The sequence below is a fragment of the Aedes albopictus genome, chromosome 2 (genome assembly GCF_035046485.1).
Source record: "Aedes albopictus strain Foshan chromosome 2, AalbF5, whole genome shotgun sequence".
Taxonomy (NCBI): domain Eukaryota; kingdom Metazoa; phylum Arthropoda; class Insecta; order Diptera; family Culicidae; genus Aedes; species Aedes albopictus.
In genome coordinates, this window is record NC_085137.1 from 425555331 (window position 1) to 425572976 (window position 17646).

Here is a 17646-nt window from a genome sequence, read left to right on the forward strand (position 1 = left end):
AACCAACACTGGGACGACTACGCTGATGGGGCTACCACCTTGGATCTAGCTGGGCGTGGTGCAGCGTTTCTTACTCAGCCGCTGGATGCCAGAACAGACGCTGTTTGAGCCGCACCTCCTTGGTGAACAATCGCTCGAATCGTACCTCCTCAATCTAGCTGAAGTCAGAAGGACAACAGTGCCCAGGCTGCACTACCAGCTAAGCACACAACTCTTAGCTGGCGGTCTTTGTCATCGTTTGACCCGTGGAAGCATGAGGTAGGAACTTGTGAGGACCAGATCTATGTTGGACGCTCTCCTTATCGACTTACCGTTTTGCAGTCCAATATACATGGCCACTTGAGTTTAGCACCAAATTATGATCATTTAAGGGCGACTTCAAATAATATCATGGCTTTTGAAGCAAGAAATTCATAAAAAGCTTCGGGCATTAGAGGGTTAATTAGGGCTCGGTTTCCCTAGCCTCCCATCGCCACCGGATCGGTAGTTTGTTGGACATCTCAGAAACAGCACACCATCCGAACGTCATTCGCATAATAACTTAAGCAATTTAATTTCTTTTGTTCTGGTTGGAAGGATGGGTGGCACTGCCACGGTGAGGGTGGCAGCTGGAAGATGAGAGAAGCCACCCATCATCAACTCGAGGAGGGATGACAATTTTTCCGCAATTTCTTTTCATGTTTCAGCAGTGATGAACGACGACAAAGACTAATGTCGACGATCGGCCGGCTCGCATCCGGTGTGCTCGTATCTTGCTAGTTCTCTTTTGTGTTGAGCGTTGAGCTCCGTGTGGTATGCAGACGGTTGTGTCAAGTGGCCTAACTGTAGGCGACTTCCAGGGTTTGTGTGGAGAGATTTTTTTCTACATTTTGTCGGTTGACGTTAAATTGATTGAATGTAACCAAAACTACTGCAATGTTTTTTTTTAAATTAATAGTTCATGTTTCGAATTGGTGTTTCATATTCCTATGAAATATACCTACATAGTTTTCAAATTAATAAATTTTGCTAATTAATCATACCGCCCGTAGCGTTCGTTAGTGTGTTGTCTATTCGACGTTTAGCATGCGGCTAGCAATTGGTGAGCTCGTTTCAAAATATTATATATGTGAAACTACGTATTGCAACACATGATAGCAACACAATGACTTTTACAGGAATTATAAAACATTTATAATAATCAAACATTGGCACTCCAATTGTCGATGTGAAACCCTAGACTACAGTTTCTAGAAAACTTTTTGTAAGATTGTGTGCCTACACACTTAACGCTTTCAGCAATATTTTGCTGAATTTTGCCGAGCTGAAGGGTCCAGCAAATTTTTTTGCTGAACTTTCAGCAAAGTTTGCTGAATTCCAGCAAAACGTTACTGGTGATCAGCAGAGTTTACTGAACAAATCAGCAAAATTTTGCTGAATTTCAGCAAAATTTTTGCTTAGACCCTCAGCTCGGCAAAATTCAGCAAAATTTTGCTGAAACCCTCGATCGATTTTTGGTGTGTATTCACATACGGAGGAGAAGAAAGTGCTCATCTAATTTTGGCATTCTATATCCTATTTATTTCGCAATTTCACTGGTTCAATTAGGGATTAGCAATCAAAGATGTGTGCAGTAGCGCCTCATAAATATAAGAAAATTATCTGTACCATTCTTTATAAATGTTGTGCATCCTCATTTTTTAAAGAATAACACTTATTACTTCGTACTATGGAATTTTGATTCCGCCCTTCTTAACCCTTCAGCGCGCGCGCTGTTGTAAAAAGTACAACACTATTGCGCAGTTCCCACCCAACTGGACCCCTTTCGCAGTTAGTATAAGTGCGGGATCGTGAATAAAACTGCGATTTTGCATCGAATCGTTTCGGTGTCTTCTGCGCACTTATTCAGCACTTTGTAATGCATAAGTGCGCAGAAGACTCCGACACGATTCGATGCAAAATCGCAGTTTTATTCACGATCCCGCACTTATACTAACTGCGAAAGGGGTCCAGTGGGGTGGGAAATGCGCAATATCAAAAAACCTCGCTTTTCGTATACAGCGCAAGCGCGGTGCAGTTTCGGTTGCTTGATGACGCGCGTCCTGGAAGGTTAATTTAATTTAATTACCTATATCATTTGCCTAATCTTCCTGTGCTCTCGCAAACATAGAGTAAAATCTCATGTGAATTTTACGATGCCTTTATATGTGATGGAAATTTCTCCTCCTAAATATAAGAAACAATCCACGAGTTCTTAAATAATTATCCAAGAATTTTAAGTCCTTGTATGGATTTCTTCCTTTATCAATCTATGAAATCCTCCAGAAATTACTACAGGAATTCAATTTTAAAATCTACAAGGTTTCTGTCAGAAGCAAGTCCGGCATTTATTTTTCAGGAAATCTTCCCTGGTTTTTTGTGAAAAAAAAAATATCCAGGCTTCCTTCATATAGGGAATCGCGCCACTTGGGCGGTGGCTTCTATATTCGTCTGTTTTCCACTATAACTCAGTCAAATTTGGACCAATTGGCACCTTTTGGAATGTGGTGAGATAGGTATAGTATCTGCCCGTGTACAACATTTCAAGTCAATTGGTTCAAAATTGACTGAGTTATAGTGGAAAACAGACGAATATAGAAGCCACCGCCCAAGTGGCGCGATACCCTATTCCCTTATAAACTTCTTAAGAAACATCTCCAAGAATTCTTTAGGGTAGTTTTTGATGGATTCCTGAAACGCAACCAGGAAATACTTAAGAAATTCTTCTAGGGGCTCATCGGGAAATTCTCCAAAGATTCCTTTAGAATTTTCTACAGGTATTCTCTTAAAATTTCGCTCAGAGATGTTTTCGTAAATTGTTCCAGTGGTTTCTTTCGAAAATTATTCGAAGATTCCTTCATACATGAATTTGGGAAGTCCACCAGAGATTTGTTTAGGAATTGCTATAGGGATTCCTTTGAAATTTCTCCCATGAATGTCTCGAGAAATTTCTTCAAAGATTCATCTAGAACATCCTGCATTTTCTTCAGAGGTTCTTGCAGGAGTTCATAGAAAGTTACCTCCAGGATTTCCTCAAGATATTCATCAACGTATTTTCTCAGAAATTTATCCAGCTGAGGTTAATTGCAATGAAAAATCCACGTATTCTTAAAGAAATTTATTCACACATATTTCCTAGGAATTTTTGATTTAGAAATATTTGAAGATTTTTTCAGGGATCTTTCGAAATGCTCATCCATGCGTTTCTCTGCAGAATTTTTTTCAAGTTCAGATTTCACCAGGAGTATGTTCAGAAAATTTTCCAACAATTTTAATAAAAGATATCTCTTTGGATTTTCTCACCAATTCTTCAATATTTTTTAAGAAATTTAACCTAGGGTTTCTATAAGTATATCTCCAGAGAAAGTCAAATCAAATATATCTCCAGTAACTTTTTAAGTAATTCCTTCTTAGTTTCCCTGAAAATTCCCCTAGGATTTCTTGAGATATTCATCCAGAAATATATTCAAATGTACTTCTTTAATATTCTACAGGAATTCTACTGAAGACTTTTTCAGAAATTCATTCGGAGTTCTTTCGGAAGCTCCTGAAGAGATAATTTTATCTTCAGAGACTTCTTCAAATATTCCACCAAAAGTTCTTCCATGGAGTTAAATTCTTCTTAAAAATTCTTTACAAATTCTGCAGAGATTTCTTCAGAAATTCTTTCCAGGGTTTCTCCAAGAATTCCTTGAGAAATTCCTTCATTGATTCATGCAGAAATTCTTACAAGATATTTTTTTTTTTTTTGAAAATGTTCCGGCGTTCCATCAGGAATATCTCCTGAGATGTCTTTCTGCAGAACATGTTCAGATGTTCCTCCGAGGATTTGGCATAAATTTCCCCAAAGTTATTGGAGTAATTTCTAAAAATCCCTGAACGATTGTCTCGAGATATCACTTTATGCACTCCTGGAGATACCGTTTCCATCCTATCAAAAATCCATGAAAATAATCTGGAGGAATACCTGAACAAAAATTCCTAATCAATATATGAAGTTATCTTTGGAGCAATTCCTGGATTAATGCCCTGGAATATCTAAGAGAATACCTAGAGAAACAACTTAATATACCCCTTCAATTATCTGAAAAAAAAATCAATGGAGGCTTCTGGAAGAACTCTGCAAGTAATTCTAACGGAAAATGCATGCGAAATTGCAGGAGCAGTTCCTTTAAATCTATAGATGAATGTCTTAAGGAATATATTAACCCTCGAGCGATCGCGCTGTTGTATTTTGTACAACACGTTGAAAAAATCTCGCTTTTTGTACTCAGCATTAGTGTGGTGCTGACGCAGGTAGTCAACCGCGCGAGTTACGGAAGGTTAACAAATGTCTGCTATAATTCCAGACAAAGATTGGAATTTTTTGTAAAATCCGCCAATAAATTTCTGAGGGATCCCTGGTTTTTTTTAAGGAATCCTTGGTAGATTTTCGGAATATATATCTGAAAGAATTCTCTCAAAAATTTAAAAATGTCTGAAGGGATTTGAAAATTAACATACCCTACCTGGAGAAATTTCTGGTGAGAGTCATGCAGAAACAAAAAAAAACCTGAGAATTTCTTCGAAGAACCACGGAAGAAATTAAAAAAAAAAAGATCTTCTGGAGAAATCTTTGAAATAATACCTGTAAGAACTGGAGAACCCTTGGCAGTTATAGATATAAAAAGTTCTTTAAAACATCTTTAAAAAAGCGCTAAGGAATAGATTTTGGAGTAATTTATGCAGGATTTTTTTTTTAATCTGAATCGGAAACAGTTTTTGAAAAGTTATTTAACCCTTATGTGGCCGACAGGGTACCCGGGTACCCAGCGCCCATTTGAAAAGCACGGTGTAGAAAAAAGCAAAAAAAAATTGTCGGGCACATAACGGTTAAATAAATCAAAAGCAACGCCCGGAGGAATTATTTCAGAAACCCCCGTAGGACTTCCAGTAAAATTTCTTGAGAATTTTTTAGAAGAATTTCTAAATAACTGCTCACAGAAACTTCTAAATAAGAGTAGCTATACCTGATGGAACCTCTGCAGAAACAATTATTCCTAAAACTTTTTGAATTTCTAATGGAAAGAATCTTAAAACCAAATCCTGGATTTGCATTTTTAGAAGAAACGTTTGGAGAAATTCCTAAAGGAACCATTGAAAACGTTTCAAGAAGAAATTCTTGGAAAATTTCCAGAAGAATTAATGAAGAAATTCCTAAGAAAAACTTCTGGGAAAAATTCTGACAATATTTTAGAAATGTTTGAAGAAGTACATGAAGTAATACAAGCATTAACTTATGTAGCAACCCTTGTAGGAATTTCCTATAGAATCCCTTCAAAAATCCCAGAAGGAATTTCGGAAGAAATTTCTGAGTAAACCCGTAAACAAGTTTAAGGTAAATATTTTGCTATTTTTTAGTAACTCCTGTGGAATTTCCAAGGAAATTTGCTGCGAGCATTTCAAGGGGAATCCCCAGAGAAATATTTAAAGAAATGCGTGGACCAAGATGCACACTAAGAGGAATCTTTAGAGGAATTCTTATTGAAATGATTCCGAGAATTTCTGTGAAAATCTTCTTTCTGTAAACATTTTAGAAAAATTTTGATTAATCTTTAAAGAATCCTTACAAGAATTTTTGCGGTGTCCCTGAATTTTTGAGAAATTTCTTGCTAGAATTTTTGCTGAGCTCATGAAAGGAGCGGTTTTCCGGAATTATTCTCAATTGGGCGCAATAGTGAAGTAATTTCCCTGGGAGCTTACCAACACAGGGGGCGCTTAAATTTTGGAAACCTTCAGTAACCAGCTCTGATTTTATCATGACAGCACTGTTTGTAACGGATTAACATTATTTTGTAAGTATGTAACCGGCGATGTTAATTTCTTGCATGGGATGCCCTGAGAAATTTTGTTGGAGACCGAAAAGCGAGTCTTGTGGCAAAAGTTATAACCATAGGCACCAACATAGGTTTTGTCCTCCCAAAAGTTTCCGATTTTTTAAATTTCCCATACAAAAATAAAAAAAAAATACCTCCTTTAAGCCCTCCAAATATCCTCCCAATAATTTGGTAATAACCTACTGATTGTTTGAGCGTGCATAACATTTAACATGTAAAGGAATAACATCAATAACTTTTAGCAATTACCAAGGGTATAAGTTTCTCCACATGCGTCGGATCACTTTGCGGTCTTCGATAAAGTTCTTCAACACGTTCCGGACTATACTTCAAGAAGATCGTCGGATATAAGGTATAGGACAAATTTGGGGTCTCCAGTTAGCCTAGTGGTTAAGGCTATGGATCGCCAATCCGGAGACGACGGGTTCGATTCCTGTTCCAGTCGGGAAAATTTTTTCGACTCCCTGGGCATAGAGTATCATTGTGCTTGCCTCACTATATACAAATTCATGCAATGGCAGGCAAAGAAAGCCCTTCAACTAATAACTGTGGAAGTGCTCAAAGATCACTAAGTTGACTCGAGGCAGGCCAAGTCCCAGTGGGGACATCGAGCCACAAAGAAGAAGAAGAAGACAAATTTTGAACTATCTACAAGAAAAATTCAAAAATTCCTTACAAATTTCAATCGCGATGCGCAAAATGTAGGCTGAACCGTTCATGCCCAAATTTTGTACAATTATTTAGGACCTTAAAAATTTTGATCTGATTGAATCGACTCAAATTCAAATTTTCAATCTAATGTGCAGTCCGTTTACATTGAGCTTAGCTCTGTCAAACCAAAAATAATAAATTAAATATATTATCTAACTAGAAACATCATAATTACAAGAAAAAAAAATAGAGATTCTAACAGTTTCATTGACACAAGTTAGTTTTGAAATATGGTCGTGATACATCATAAAAGAAACAACATCATCTTAGCTTTAATGAAAAATTTGTTTCGCTCTATGTTAGCAATTCCATTTACTGGACCGCTTATTTATATTATTATTGCACATTTTCCTACAGCTTTTCCATATCGTAGCTACTACCAAAACAAGTTTTGGTAACACTACTCTACTCGAATAAAATCAAGCTAATTGCTTCAATCAGCTTCAATACATCTTACATACACGCAACGTATATTGCAACAACTGCGGCTCTATATCTCAAATTCTCGCCATCTAAAACATGTGCATAAAACCGACAACAAGTACGACTAAAACAGCACTGGGGGTATCATCATTGGGCAACCAGAACCAAACCGCACACACTCCTATCATTTGCAGACTCTCCGTTCACTCCGTGGTTGGACGACGAGGGACGTCAACAACGTCTCATCTCACCATCGTGCCACTGCTGACTGTTCCGAACTCTCAAGGCTGATGATCGTTCAACCCATTCAGATGTCCTTCGTCACGTGCTCGCTGCTGGGCTGCCCGTTCCCGGTGCTTGCCGTCGATTCCGAGTCCCAACCGCTCGATGGCCTTCTCTCCTCGATATCCGTGTTGCTAAAATTAGACGGTTGAGCAAAACAAAAAAAAATATGGTAAAATTAGAACAGTGAGGTAGAAGCTCATAGGTTGACCAATCATTAATTGATTGACTAGTTCTACTTCGGAATCAACCACAAGTGAATAAAAAATCGCCAGTTCCGCTTGACCAATGGATCAGAAGTCACCGGTGCAGAAAATTAAGCAGGCATGGTAAAAAATATTTTCTCATTTATTGATGATTCAGCCTTGCCATTGAACGTGACTCTTCGAGCGCAACTTCAGCTCAAATCAAGCGCCAGGTGCCGAAAATAAACAAAATAAGGAGACCGATCAACTGCTGGAGAAGCTAGCCACGGCTCACACTATAGCTAGAGCGAAGAGATGAACGAACGTGCAGCAGCGGTTCTTCATCTGGTTAAAGTCGTAAATCGTTCAATGGAGTTTTGGTTTTGGAATGGGCACGGGTTCTGAGGAATGCGACGAACCCTTGACGGATCATGCCGAGATGTTGGTACCGTAGCCGACACTTGAAAAGCGTTTCCAAAGTGCTCGAACCAGCGATTCAACTTTAACCCTTCAGGACGTGCGCTATTGCGATGACGTGCGTTCTAAAGGTTAAGGAACCACCCGACTGATCGGTGCTTATCAACTGTCAAAACGACTCTTTCACAGACATTGTAGCATTAATCTTAGTCCTACTGAGGCTCCGTGAGGAGCCAGCATTTGGGGGTTTCGTGCTTTGATTGGTTTGGGAGTCCACGCAAGCTCTTTTACCCCGTCTTCATGAGGTTTTTACTTTCTTCTCCAGAGCCGAATAGCGCTTATGGGCTACGGATTTGGCTCCTCATGTTTTCGCTCGCTCAATCACAGCACAGGCGTTCTTTCGCTCCTCTGTCTTCACTCACGTGCCATATGTAAACCAGTGCTCTGGATGTATGGTTCTCACCTGTGTCGATGATGCGTTCTTGATGGTGCTACATTGATCTTCTACGGTGTCACCTTCCAATATCGGCAATGTCACAATTTCGGTACAACATTTGTTCCGTATATCTCCGCAGAGGCTTCATCGCCTTTTACGGATGATACAGATGTGGTTGGTTTGATTATCCGTGGTGTCATCACGGGAAACCCAAGGTACTTTGTGCACTGGTCGATGAGGAAACAGCGATCCCCCATCGCCATGTAGTTGAGACCACAAAACTCAGCAAACAGCTCTCCTTTCTCGCTAATTTTTCCGAGGTCATGACTTGGAGAGTTGCTTAAAGAAATTACTATTAACATGGTACTTAGAAAAAAATCGTGGAACAAATTTTAAGAACATCTATTGATTATTTCCTGAGCAAACCCAAGTTGAATCTTTTTTCATTATCGTAATTTTACACTATCGTAGAAACGTGTAGTGAAAGCCGATTTGAATTTCATTCAGCTTCCGCTGTGAACAATGCGAATACATTAGTTCCACATTTTAACTTCTTCCGGTTTCGTTTTCTTTCCACGTTGGTTATGTGCACCATGTATTTGTAGCAAGTTCGGAATTTGGACAAGATCACGGAGGTGCTACGGTGATCTGATTTTGTTGCCGCTTAGAATGCGCAACCAGTGCTCACTAATACCAACATTCACTCAATACAGCAGTGGGAGAAAATAAGGAAAAACGCACTTTGGCGAACAAAGTTTGCAAAAAGAGGTGTTGTATGTCTTTTCACAAGTAATTCCCACTCTCTATAGGAACTTTACCTAAACATCGACACTCTGAAATTGAAAAGCATCAATTAATGCCGCTTTTTCATGATCAACACTTTTATGAGATCTAATGTGATGTAAGCGTTTTGCACCGATATCCCTCGTAAAAAGGTAAACATTCCAATTTCACGACTGTGTTGGTGAATAATTTGGCTGGAGCATAAATTTTTGCTCCACGTAAGGAGGCACAATCCAACCTGTCAAACTCCATAGTGAAAAAATAGGTTGCCGTCCCCTTGGACAAGATAGCAATATTCTGTCTTCGGCAAAATTATTCAGAACAACAATCACTCGCTATGGATTTTATAGTTCCGATTTTCAGTATCACGTGACGCCAGTGTACATAGTGACTTTGATAAGACATAGCACAAAATTTAAGCAAGATAGAGAAGTATGATCTTCGCAAAGTTATTCAGGACTACGAACATTTCCAGATGATTAGAGTGGTGCTTTGAATCCAGTTTAACTTTCTATTTCCCAGAATCGTAACTTGTTCTGTGGCTTAGTTGGTTAAAGCGCCGGGCAATACGGAGTCGTGCGTTCGAATCCCACCAACAGGGGTAATTTTATCTCAAATATTTCTCTTAATTTTTCAATTAAACGGCAATTATTCAAAGTGCTTACAATGCTTCAAGATTTTATTGCTGTTTCAGTCATATTGACTAACTGGTACTGGTATAGCAGAAAAAGGGCAATCTGTTGTCGTCCTCTAGCTGCACTAGCTATTCCTATGATGATCAATTTGAGAAAATGTATACAGAGAATTCCTCAAGGGTTTGTCCTGGATTTTTTTTCCAAGGATTTCTTTGAGAGTTTAATAGGGATTTTTTCGGATATTCTGCCAGAGATTCCTTTTTAATTTTTACATAAATTTATTCCGTATCTCTTAAGTTATTCCTACGGGAATTCATAAACGTATTCATTCTGCAACGTCTCCAGGAATTCCTCCGGAAATAGGATATCTCCGGTTTTTTTTATTGTTCTGGAAATTGTACCTCGAAGGATCCCTCCGAAGATTCCTGAGGGAATCTCTCAAAGAAATTATGGCCGTCTGATAATGAAAAGATGGAAAAAAGATTAATCCGCAGAAGATGGTCGAAGGCCAGTCAAATCGACGGAAACGTCCGGACAGTCTGACAAAAGTTTTTATTATTCCTCGCCGAAAATCACACGATGATAAATCTGCACTCAAACTTCTTTCCAGGCATTCATCCTCCTGAGATTCCATTGGGAATAACTGCAAGGATGCCTTCGTTTTGTTATCATTCGGGAAGTCCTCCAGTCAGGAAATGTTCCAAAGAATCCATCGATTTTTTTTTTACAGTGATTCTACAATTTATCTAGGGACCCTTTGTAAATTCCTTCAAGGATTCATCCTCTACCGCTTCCTTTGTGAATTTCTCCAAGGATTATTTCAGTAATTCCTTCGGTGCTTTGATACTTCAGTGATTTCATTTCAAATCGCTCCAGAGATTCCTTCTGCGATTCCTCCACAGAATTTTCAACGATTTCCTCTGGAATTGCACATGAAATTCCACCAGGAGTTATTTCAGAAAGTTTTTCAGGAATTTTCTGAAAGTATCACTGAAGAACCTCTCGATTAACGGCTACGCAGTCTTGGGATTTAAAAAACGAGTTGTTTTATTCACCCGACGTTTCGACACGGGGATAGTGTCTTCCTCAGGGGGGAACTGTAATTGGTACATATTTGGGTTTTGAACAATTTTGTCTTAACATAAATTTGCTTAGTTACTTACATAATTACTATCGTTTTTTGTAAATTGTTTTGTCTAACTGTAACTGTCCCTTTTTGTGTCGTTTTTGGTACATGCTGTAAAGTGGGTGTGCGGTTTATCAATTAATTATGTCCTTTAAAACTATAACATTAAAATATCTTACACTTCGGAATCACTTTCAGTTTAACGGTTTTTTGGCAATGGCGAAAATTTTCCCTCTTTAGCATACCCCCTTATTCGGACCGTTCATTTTGGTAGTGGTGATGCCCTATCGGAATAATCTAACTTTCGTCTAAATTATTATCGTTTCTCGATTTGTTGTGTTTGTCAATGTTCCTAATACTGTGTAGTATCCCTGCGTATGTCGTACTTAGCCTGTCTATGTCTGTTCTTTTATTGACTGTGTGTTCTGTGTTAGCAATGTGGCACATTTCTAGGAATGGAAGTGTGGATTGTTTGTGACTGTGGTCTACAATTTGTGTCTGGTCTAGGTTGAATCGATGGTTATGGTCTACGCAATGTTGTATTAGTGCGGTTGTCGCTTCAACTAATGCGGTGGTCGCTGTTTCAGTGTTTGTGTTGTCATTAATCATTTTGTCCAGTTTGTTTACATTTGATCTGTGTCCAGCTAATCTACGGTGCAAATTATTTCTCGTCATACCAATATAGCAGTTGTTGCAGTCGTTACAGGGAATTTTGTATATAACATTACTAATCTCTTCTTTTCTTTTAGGATATTTAACTTTGGTGTGGAGATCGTTAATTGTACGTTGCTGTCTGGTCGTAATGGAAATGTCGGGATAGTCTTTGGCAAGGATTTTTGTTATTCGTTGGGATAAAGTTGGTATGTAGGGGAGGGATCTGTATGTTTTTTCTTGTTCTGTTTCAGGTTGACTTGGGTTTACTTGCATGTTGGCGTCGAGGATGGATCCTGTGGTTGTCTGATGATCGATGCATGGTTCTGTTTGGTTGGTTGGTCGGTGGTTATCAATTTCGTCGATTGGATTGTCGTCTCTGGATGTCGTCTGTGTATGGGATTCGTGCAGTGCTGGCATGATTGCTAATTGAGGTGGTGGCTGGCTGTGGCTGTTTCTGATGATGGTGGTGGCGGCTGGTGGCGGTGAGGGTTGATCGGGGGTGGGTGGTTGCTGGCACGATGGTCGGCTGGGGGGATTGTTGTTGGGCGGCGAATCTTCATTCTGGTGAATGTTGACGATTGATGAAGTTGGGTGGTGTTTTGTAGTGTACAGCTGCAGCAGGCGGTTAATCAGTGACTTTGGATATCCATTCTTACGAAGATGTTGGTGGATTACTGCCGTTATTTCGTCCATCGATTTGTTCCGTGTGAGTGAGAAGACCCTATGAATGAAGTTTTTCGCTACAGAACTTTCCGAAAAACCCTGGGGGAATTTCTTATGGCTATGGACTTTTTTGGGAATTCTGATGTTCATTTCTTTTCATTTGGCAGGGTTTGCTACAAGAATTTATCCTGGAATTCGTTTGTGAAGTCCCTCCAGAGATACTTTTAGGAATTTCTGCACTGGGCACGGTAAAGGCTGGGTATGCTGCGCAATTCAGATCCCATTGTGATCCACTAGCCTCTGCCCAGCAAGTACCTCCACGCGGTACCGGCCGGAAACTATGAGCAACCTTAGGGAAGATCGGGTAACCAACCCCGGTGGGAACTTTGGTCGTAGGCTGACAGGGAAGGGGGGGGGGTTTGCTTCGGCAAACCTGAGCGTCTGTTCTCCAGGAGGAGCGGCTCACAACAGCGTCTGATCCCCATGTTAGGGGCGACTGATCTACGTCCGAGTGCCAGGGAAGGACTCTAAGCTCAACTGTGCACTATGGTCCTCCGGAAAGTAGGGGGTTGGTGTCACGCCGTACGAGCCAGCTGTAAAAAAACCATTGTAGCGGAAAATCAGCAACAGAATAATACGAACCGAGACCAACAGCAACGACCCCAGCGAACAGAAAGGACTTGCGATTGGAAACTCGGTACGTGGAACTGCCGATCTCTCAACTTCATTGGGAGCACCCGCATATTCGCCGATCTGCTGAAATATCGCGGGTTCGGTATCGTAGCGCTGCAGGAGGTGTGCTGGATAGGATCCATGGTGCGAACGTTTAGAGGTAATCATACCATCTACCAGAGCTGCAGCAACACACGCGAGGAACAGCTTTCATCGTGATGGGTGATATGCAGAGGCGTGTGATCGGTTGGTGGTCGATCGACAAAAGAATGTGCAGGTTGAGGATCAAGGGCCGATTCTTCAATTTCAGCATAATAAACGTGCACAGCCCACACTCCGGAAGCACTGATGATGACAAGGACGCATTTTACGCGCAGCTCGAACGCGAGTACGATCGCTGCCCAAGCCCAAGCCCAAGGAGATTTGAACGCTCAGGTAGGCCAGGAGGAGGAATTCAGACCGACGATTGGTAAGTTCAGCGCCCACCAGCAAACGAACGAAAACGGCCTACGACTCATTGATTTCGCCGCCTCCAAAAATATGACCATACGCAGCACCTTTTTCCAACACAATCTCCCTTATCGTTACACCTGGAGATCACCACAGCAGACGGAATCTCAAATCGACCACGTTCTGATTGACGGACGGCACTTCTCCGACATTATCGACGTCAGGACCTATCGTGGCGCCAACATCGACTCCGACCACTATCTGGTGATAGTCAAACTGCGCCCAAAACTCTTCGTCATCAACAATGTACGGTACCGGCGGCCGCCACGGTACAACCTAGAGCGACTGAAACAACCGGATGTCGCCTCAGCATACGCGCAGAATCTCGAAGCCGCGTTGCCAGACGAGGGCGAGCTCGATGAGGCCCATCTAGAGGACTGGTGGAGTACAGTGAAAGCAGCCATCAACGACGCAGCAGAGAGCACCATCGGGTGCGTGGAACGGAATCGACGGAACGAATGGTTCGACGAAGAGTGCAGAACAGTTTTGGAGGAGAAGAACGCAGCGAGGGCGGTAATGCTGCATCAAGGGACTCGACAGAACGTGGAACGTTACAGGCAGAAGCAGAAACAGCAGACCCGCCTCCTTCGTGAGAAAAAGCGCCGCCTGGAAGAAGCGAAGTGTGAAGAAATGGAACTGCTGTGCCGTTCCCAGGAAACACGGAAGTTCTATCAGAAGCTCAACGCATCCCGTAACGGCTTCATGCCGCGAGCCGAAATATGCAGGGATAAAGACGGAGGCCTCTTGACGGACGGACGTGAGATGATCGAAAGGTGGAAGCAGCACTTCGATCAGCACCTGAACGGCGTGGAGAACGTAGGCATGGGAGCCCACGGCAACGGAGGAAATGACGACGCCAGTGCAGCGGCGGAGGACGGAAATGAACCAACTCCCACGCTGAGGGAAGTTAAGGATGCCATTCACCAGCTCAAAACCAACAAAGCAACTGGTAAGGATGGTATCGCAGCTGAACTCATCAAGATGGGCCCAGAAAAGTTGGCCACCTGTCTGCATCGGCTGATAGTCAGGATCTGGGAAATCGAACAGCTACCGGAGGAGTGGAAGGAAGGGGTAATCTGCCGCATTCACTAGAAAGGCGACCATTTGGAATGTGAGAACTTCAGGGCGATCACTATTTTGAATGCTGCCTGAAAAGTGCTACCTTAGATCATCTTCCGTCGTCTGTCACCTAAAACGAATGAGTTCGTTGGAAGTTATCAAGCTGGCTTCATCGACGGCCGGTCGACAACGGACCAGATCTTTACCGTACGGCAAATCCTCCAGAAATGCCGTGAATACCAGGTCCCAACGCATCACCTGTTCATCGACTTCAAAGCGGCATACGACAGTATCGACCGTGCAGAGCTATGGAGAATCATGGACGAAAACGGCTTTCCTGGGAAGCTGACTAGACTGATTAAAGCAACGATGGACGGTGTGCAAAACTGCGTAAAGGTTTCGGGTGAACTATCCAGTTCATTCGAATCTCGCCGGGGACTGCGACAAGGTGATGGACTCTCATGCCTACTCTTCAACATCGCTCTGGAAGGTGTGATGCGACGAGCCGGCGACGAGCCGGGCTCAACAGCCGGGGAACGATTTTCACGAAATCCGGTCATTTTGTGTGCTTTGCGGACGACATGGACATTATCGCTAGAGCATTTGGAACGGTGGCAGAGCTATACACCCGCCTGAAACGCGAAGCAGCAAAGGTCGGACTGGTGGTGAATGCCTCAAAAACAAAGTACATGCTGGTAGGCGGAACCGAAAAGGACCGGATCCGTCTGGGCAGTAATGTTACGATAGACGGGGATACTTTCGAGGTGGTGGGGGAATTCGTCTACCTCGGATCCTTACTGATGGCTGACAACAACGTGAGCCGTGAAATTCGGAGGCGCATCATCGGCGGAAGTCGGGCCTACTACGGGCTCCAGAAGAAACTGCGGTCGAAAAAGATTCACCCACGCACCAAATGTACCATGTACAAGACGTTAATAAGACCGGTGGTTCTCTACGGACACGAGGCATGGACCATGCTCGAGGAGGACCTGCAAGCACTCGGAGTTTTCGAGCGACGGGTGCTAAGGACGATCTTCGGCGGCGTGCAGGAGAACGGTGTGTGGCGGAGAAGGATGTACCACGAGCTCGCTGCACTTTACGGCGAACCCAGCTTCCAGAAGGTGGCCAAAGCCGGAAGGATACGCTGGGCAGGGCATGTTGCACGAATGCCGGACAACAACCCTGCAAAGCTGGTGTTTGCAACTGATCCGGTTGGCACAAGAAGGCGTGGAGCGCAGAGAGCACGATGGGCGGACCAGGTGGAGCGTGACCTGGCGAGCATTGGGCGCGACCGAGGATGGAGAGCGGCAGCTACAAACCGAGTATTGTGGCGTACTATTGTTGATTGTGTCTTGTCTTAATGATGTTGAACAAATAAATGTATGTATGTATGCACTGATTCACTCGTAAATTGCTCCAGCTGTAGATATTCTTAGGAATATTCTAAAAATATTCGAAACTAGATGAATCTTTAAAAAACTTATTGTAAATATCGCTCTAGAAATATATTGTCAAAAATACCTAAGATAATCTAATTTCCAGGCGATATTTCGCACATTCTAGAAGAAACTTCTAAAAGAATATTTTAAATAATCACTGCCAAGTATTTCTGGACGTATGCTTGAAAAAAAATCAAGATATTACTAAGGAAATAACTGGAAAGATTCCTGAAGAAATGCTTGACAAATTCTTGGAGAAACTCCCTAAAAAAATCTGAATGTTTACAAAAAGAACTTCGTAAAATGTTTAAAATTTTAAAAGGGAAAAATGATGTGTAAACTTTTGATCATCAAATACCTTCCAAATTTTGAAGACGACTCTCGAGGTATCTCTAAAAATAATAAAGCATTTACCTAATCTGAAAAAAATATCGAAAACACATTGGATTTGTTAAAGAATTTTTAGCAAGACCCGATATATTGAAAAATATTTTTTTCTATCTCCTCAAAATGCAAAATCCAGCCAAACATTTTTGATGCGGAGGGGGGGGGGGGGTTTCAAAAAGTCAAAATGATAATTGTATTAGCCAATTTGTTTTGAAATATACTTACCTAACTTTTGAAAAGGGCGTATGAAAATTACCCAATTTTCTTCTTCAAAAAATTATTACTAGAAAACGTTTGTAGGAATGAAACGATGTCTTTGAAGATACAGGGGATAGACAAAATGATCGAGACACGCAAAATTTTCACTTTTCAAAAAAATTCTAAAAGTGCATCAAAAATTCTCAAACTTTCACTGTCAGATGATCGACTAGTTGTGTATCAGCGGTCCAAATTTGGAAAATCTCGGGCCATTCTGCACGAAGTTATAAAGATTCTTGAAAAAGGCATAACTATCCAATAGCCAACTTTGAGCTGTTATATCTCCGGATCCAATGAATCGATTGCAATGAAATTTTGACCATTTATGATTTATATAATAAGCTCTAGAAAACATTGGACTTAACTTGAAATATGTTACAAGAAAAGAAAAAGGTTTATCGATTTTATGGAATTTACGATTTTTAGTAAATTAGTCTATTTTTAATATGCATCCCATTACTTTTTTAATTTTTTGGGGGCTATGTTGTTACTTTCTTTCCAAACACATTTATATATAAGTCAATTATAGGGAAATTAAGTGAACTATAATTTGCATCTTGAATATTGAAACAATGTTGAAGTTTTAGATAATCGTTATAATTTTCTTCCGTGTTAAGAATTTTAAGTTATATCAAAGGTTTTTCATAGCTCATTATATAAGTCATAAATGGTCAAAATTGCATTGTATTTGGTTCATTGATTCCGGAGATATAACAGCACAAAGTTGGCTATCGGACAATTATACCTTTTTCAAGAATATTTATTACTTCGTGTAGAATAGCCCGATCTTTTCCAAATTTGAACCACTAATACACGACAAGATGACGAACTTACAGTAAGAATTTGAGAATATCTGATGCATTTTTTGTAAAGTTAAAGCTAATTGAATATTTTTGGAGAGTGAAAATTTTACTTGTCCCAATCATTTTGTCTATCCCCTGTATTTAAGGATATGTGAAGAAGTTTAAAAAAAAATATACTGAAAGTAATATTTTTTATCGCGATTTATATAAGATGTCAAATAATTTCAATTTTCCTAAAACCTTGTCCTTTTATTTTTTAGAATTATTTTTCTGTAGAAAACTGACTTTCAGCCTCAAAATTTGCCAATT

The 17646-nt window shown here is 40.9% G+C and overlaps 1 protein-coding gene across 2 annotated transcripts in view; it reads right to left on the reverse strand.

Moving 5' to 3' along the window:
* Positions 1–7047: 7047 nt before the first annotated feature.
* LOC109426668 (uncharacterized) overlaps positions 7048–17646 on the reverse strand; it is a 32169-nt gene continuing 21570 nt past the window's right edge. For both annotated transcript variants that reach the window (XM_062853569.1, XM_019702199.3), the window contains exon 3: positions 7048–7444. In XM_062853569.1, coding sequence (XP_062709553.1) covers positions 7310–7444 — 135 coding nt within the window. In that variant the 3' untranslated portion in view covers positions 7048–7309. The remainder of the gene's footprint in view (positions 7445–17646) is intronic.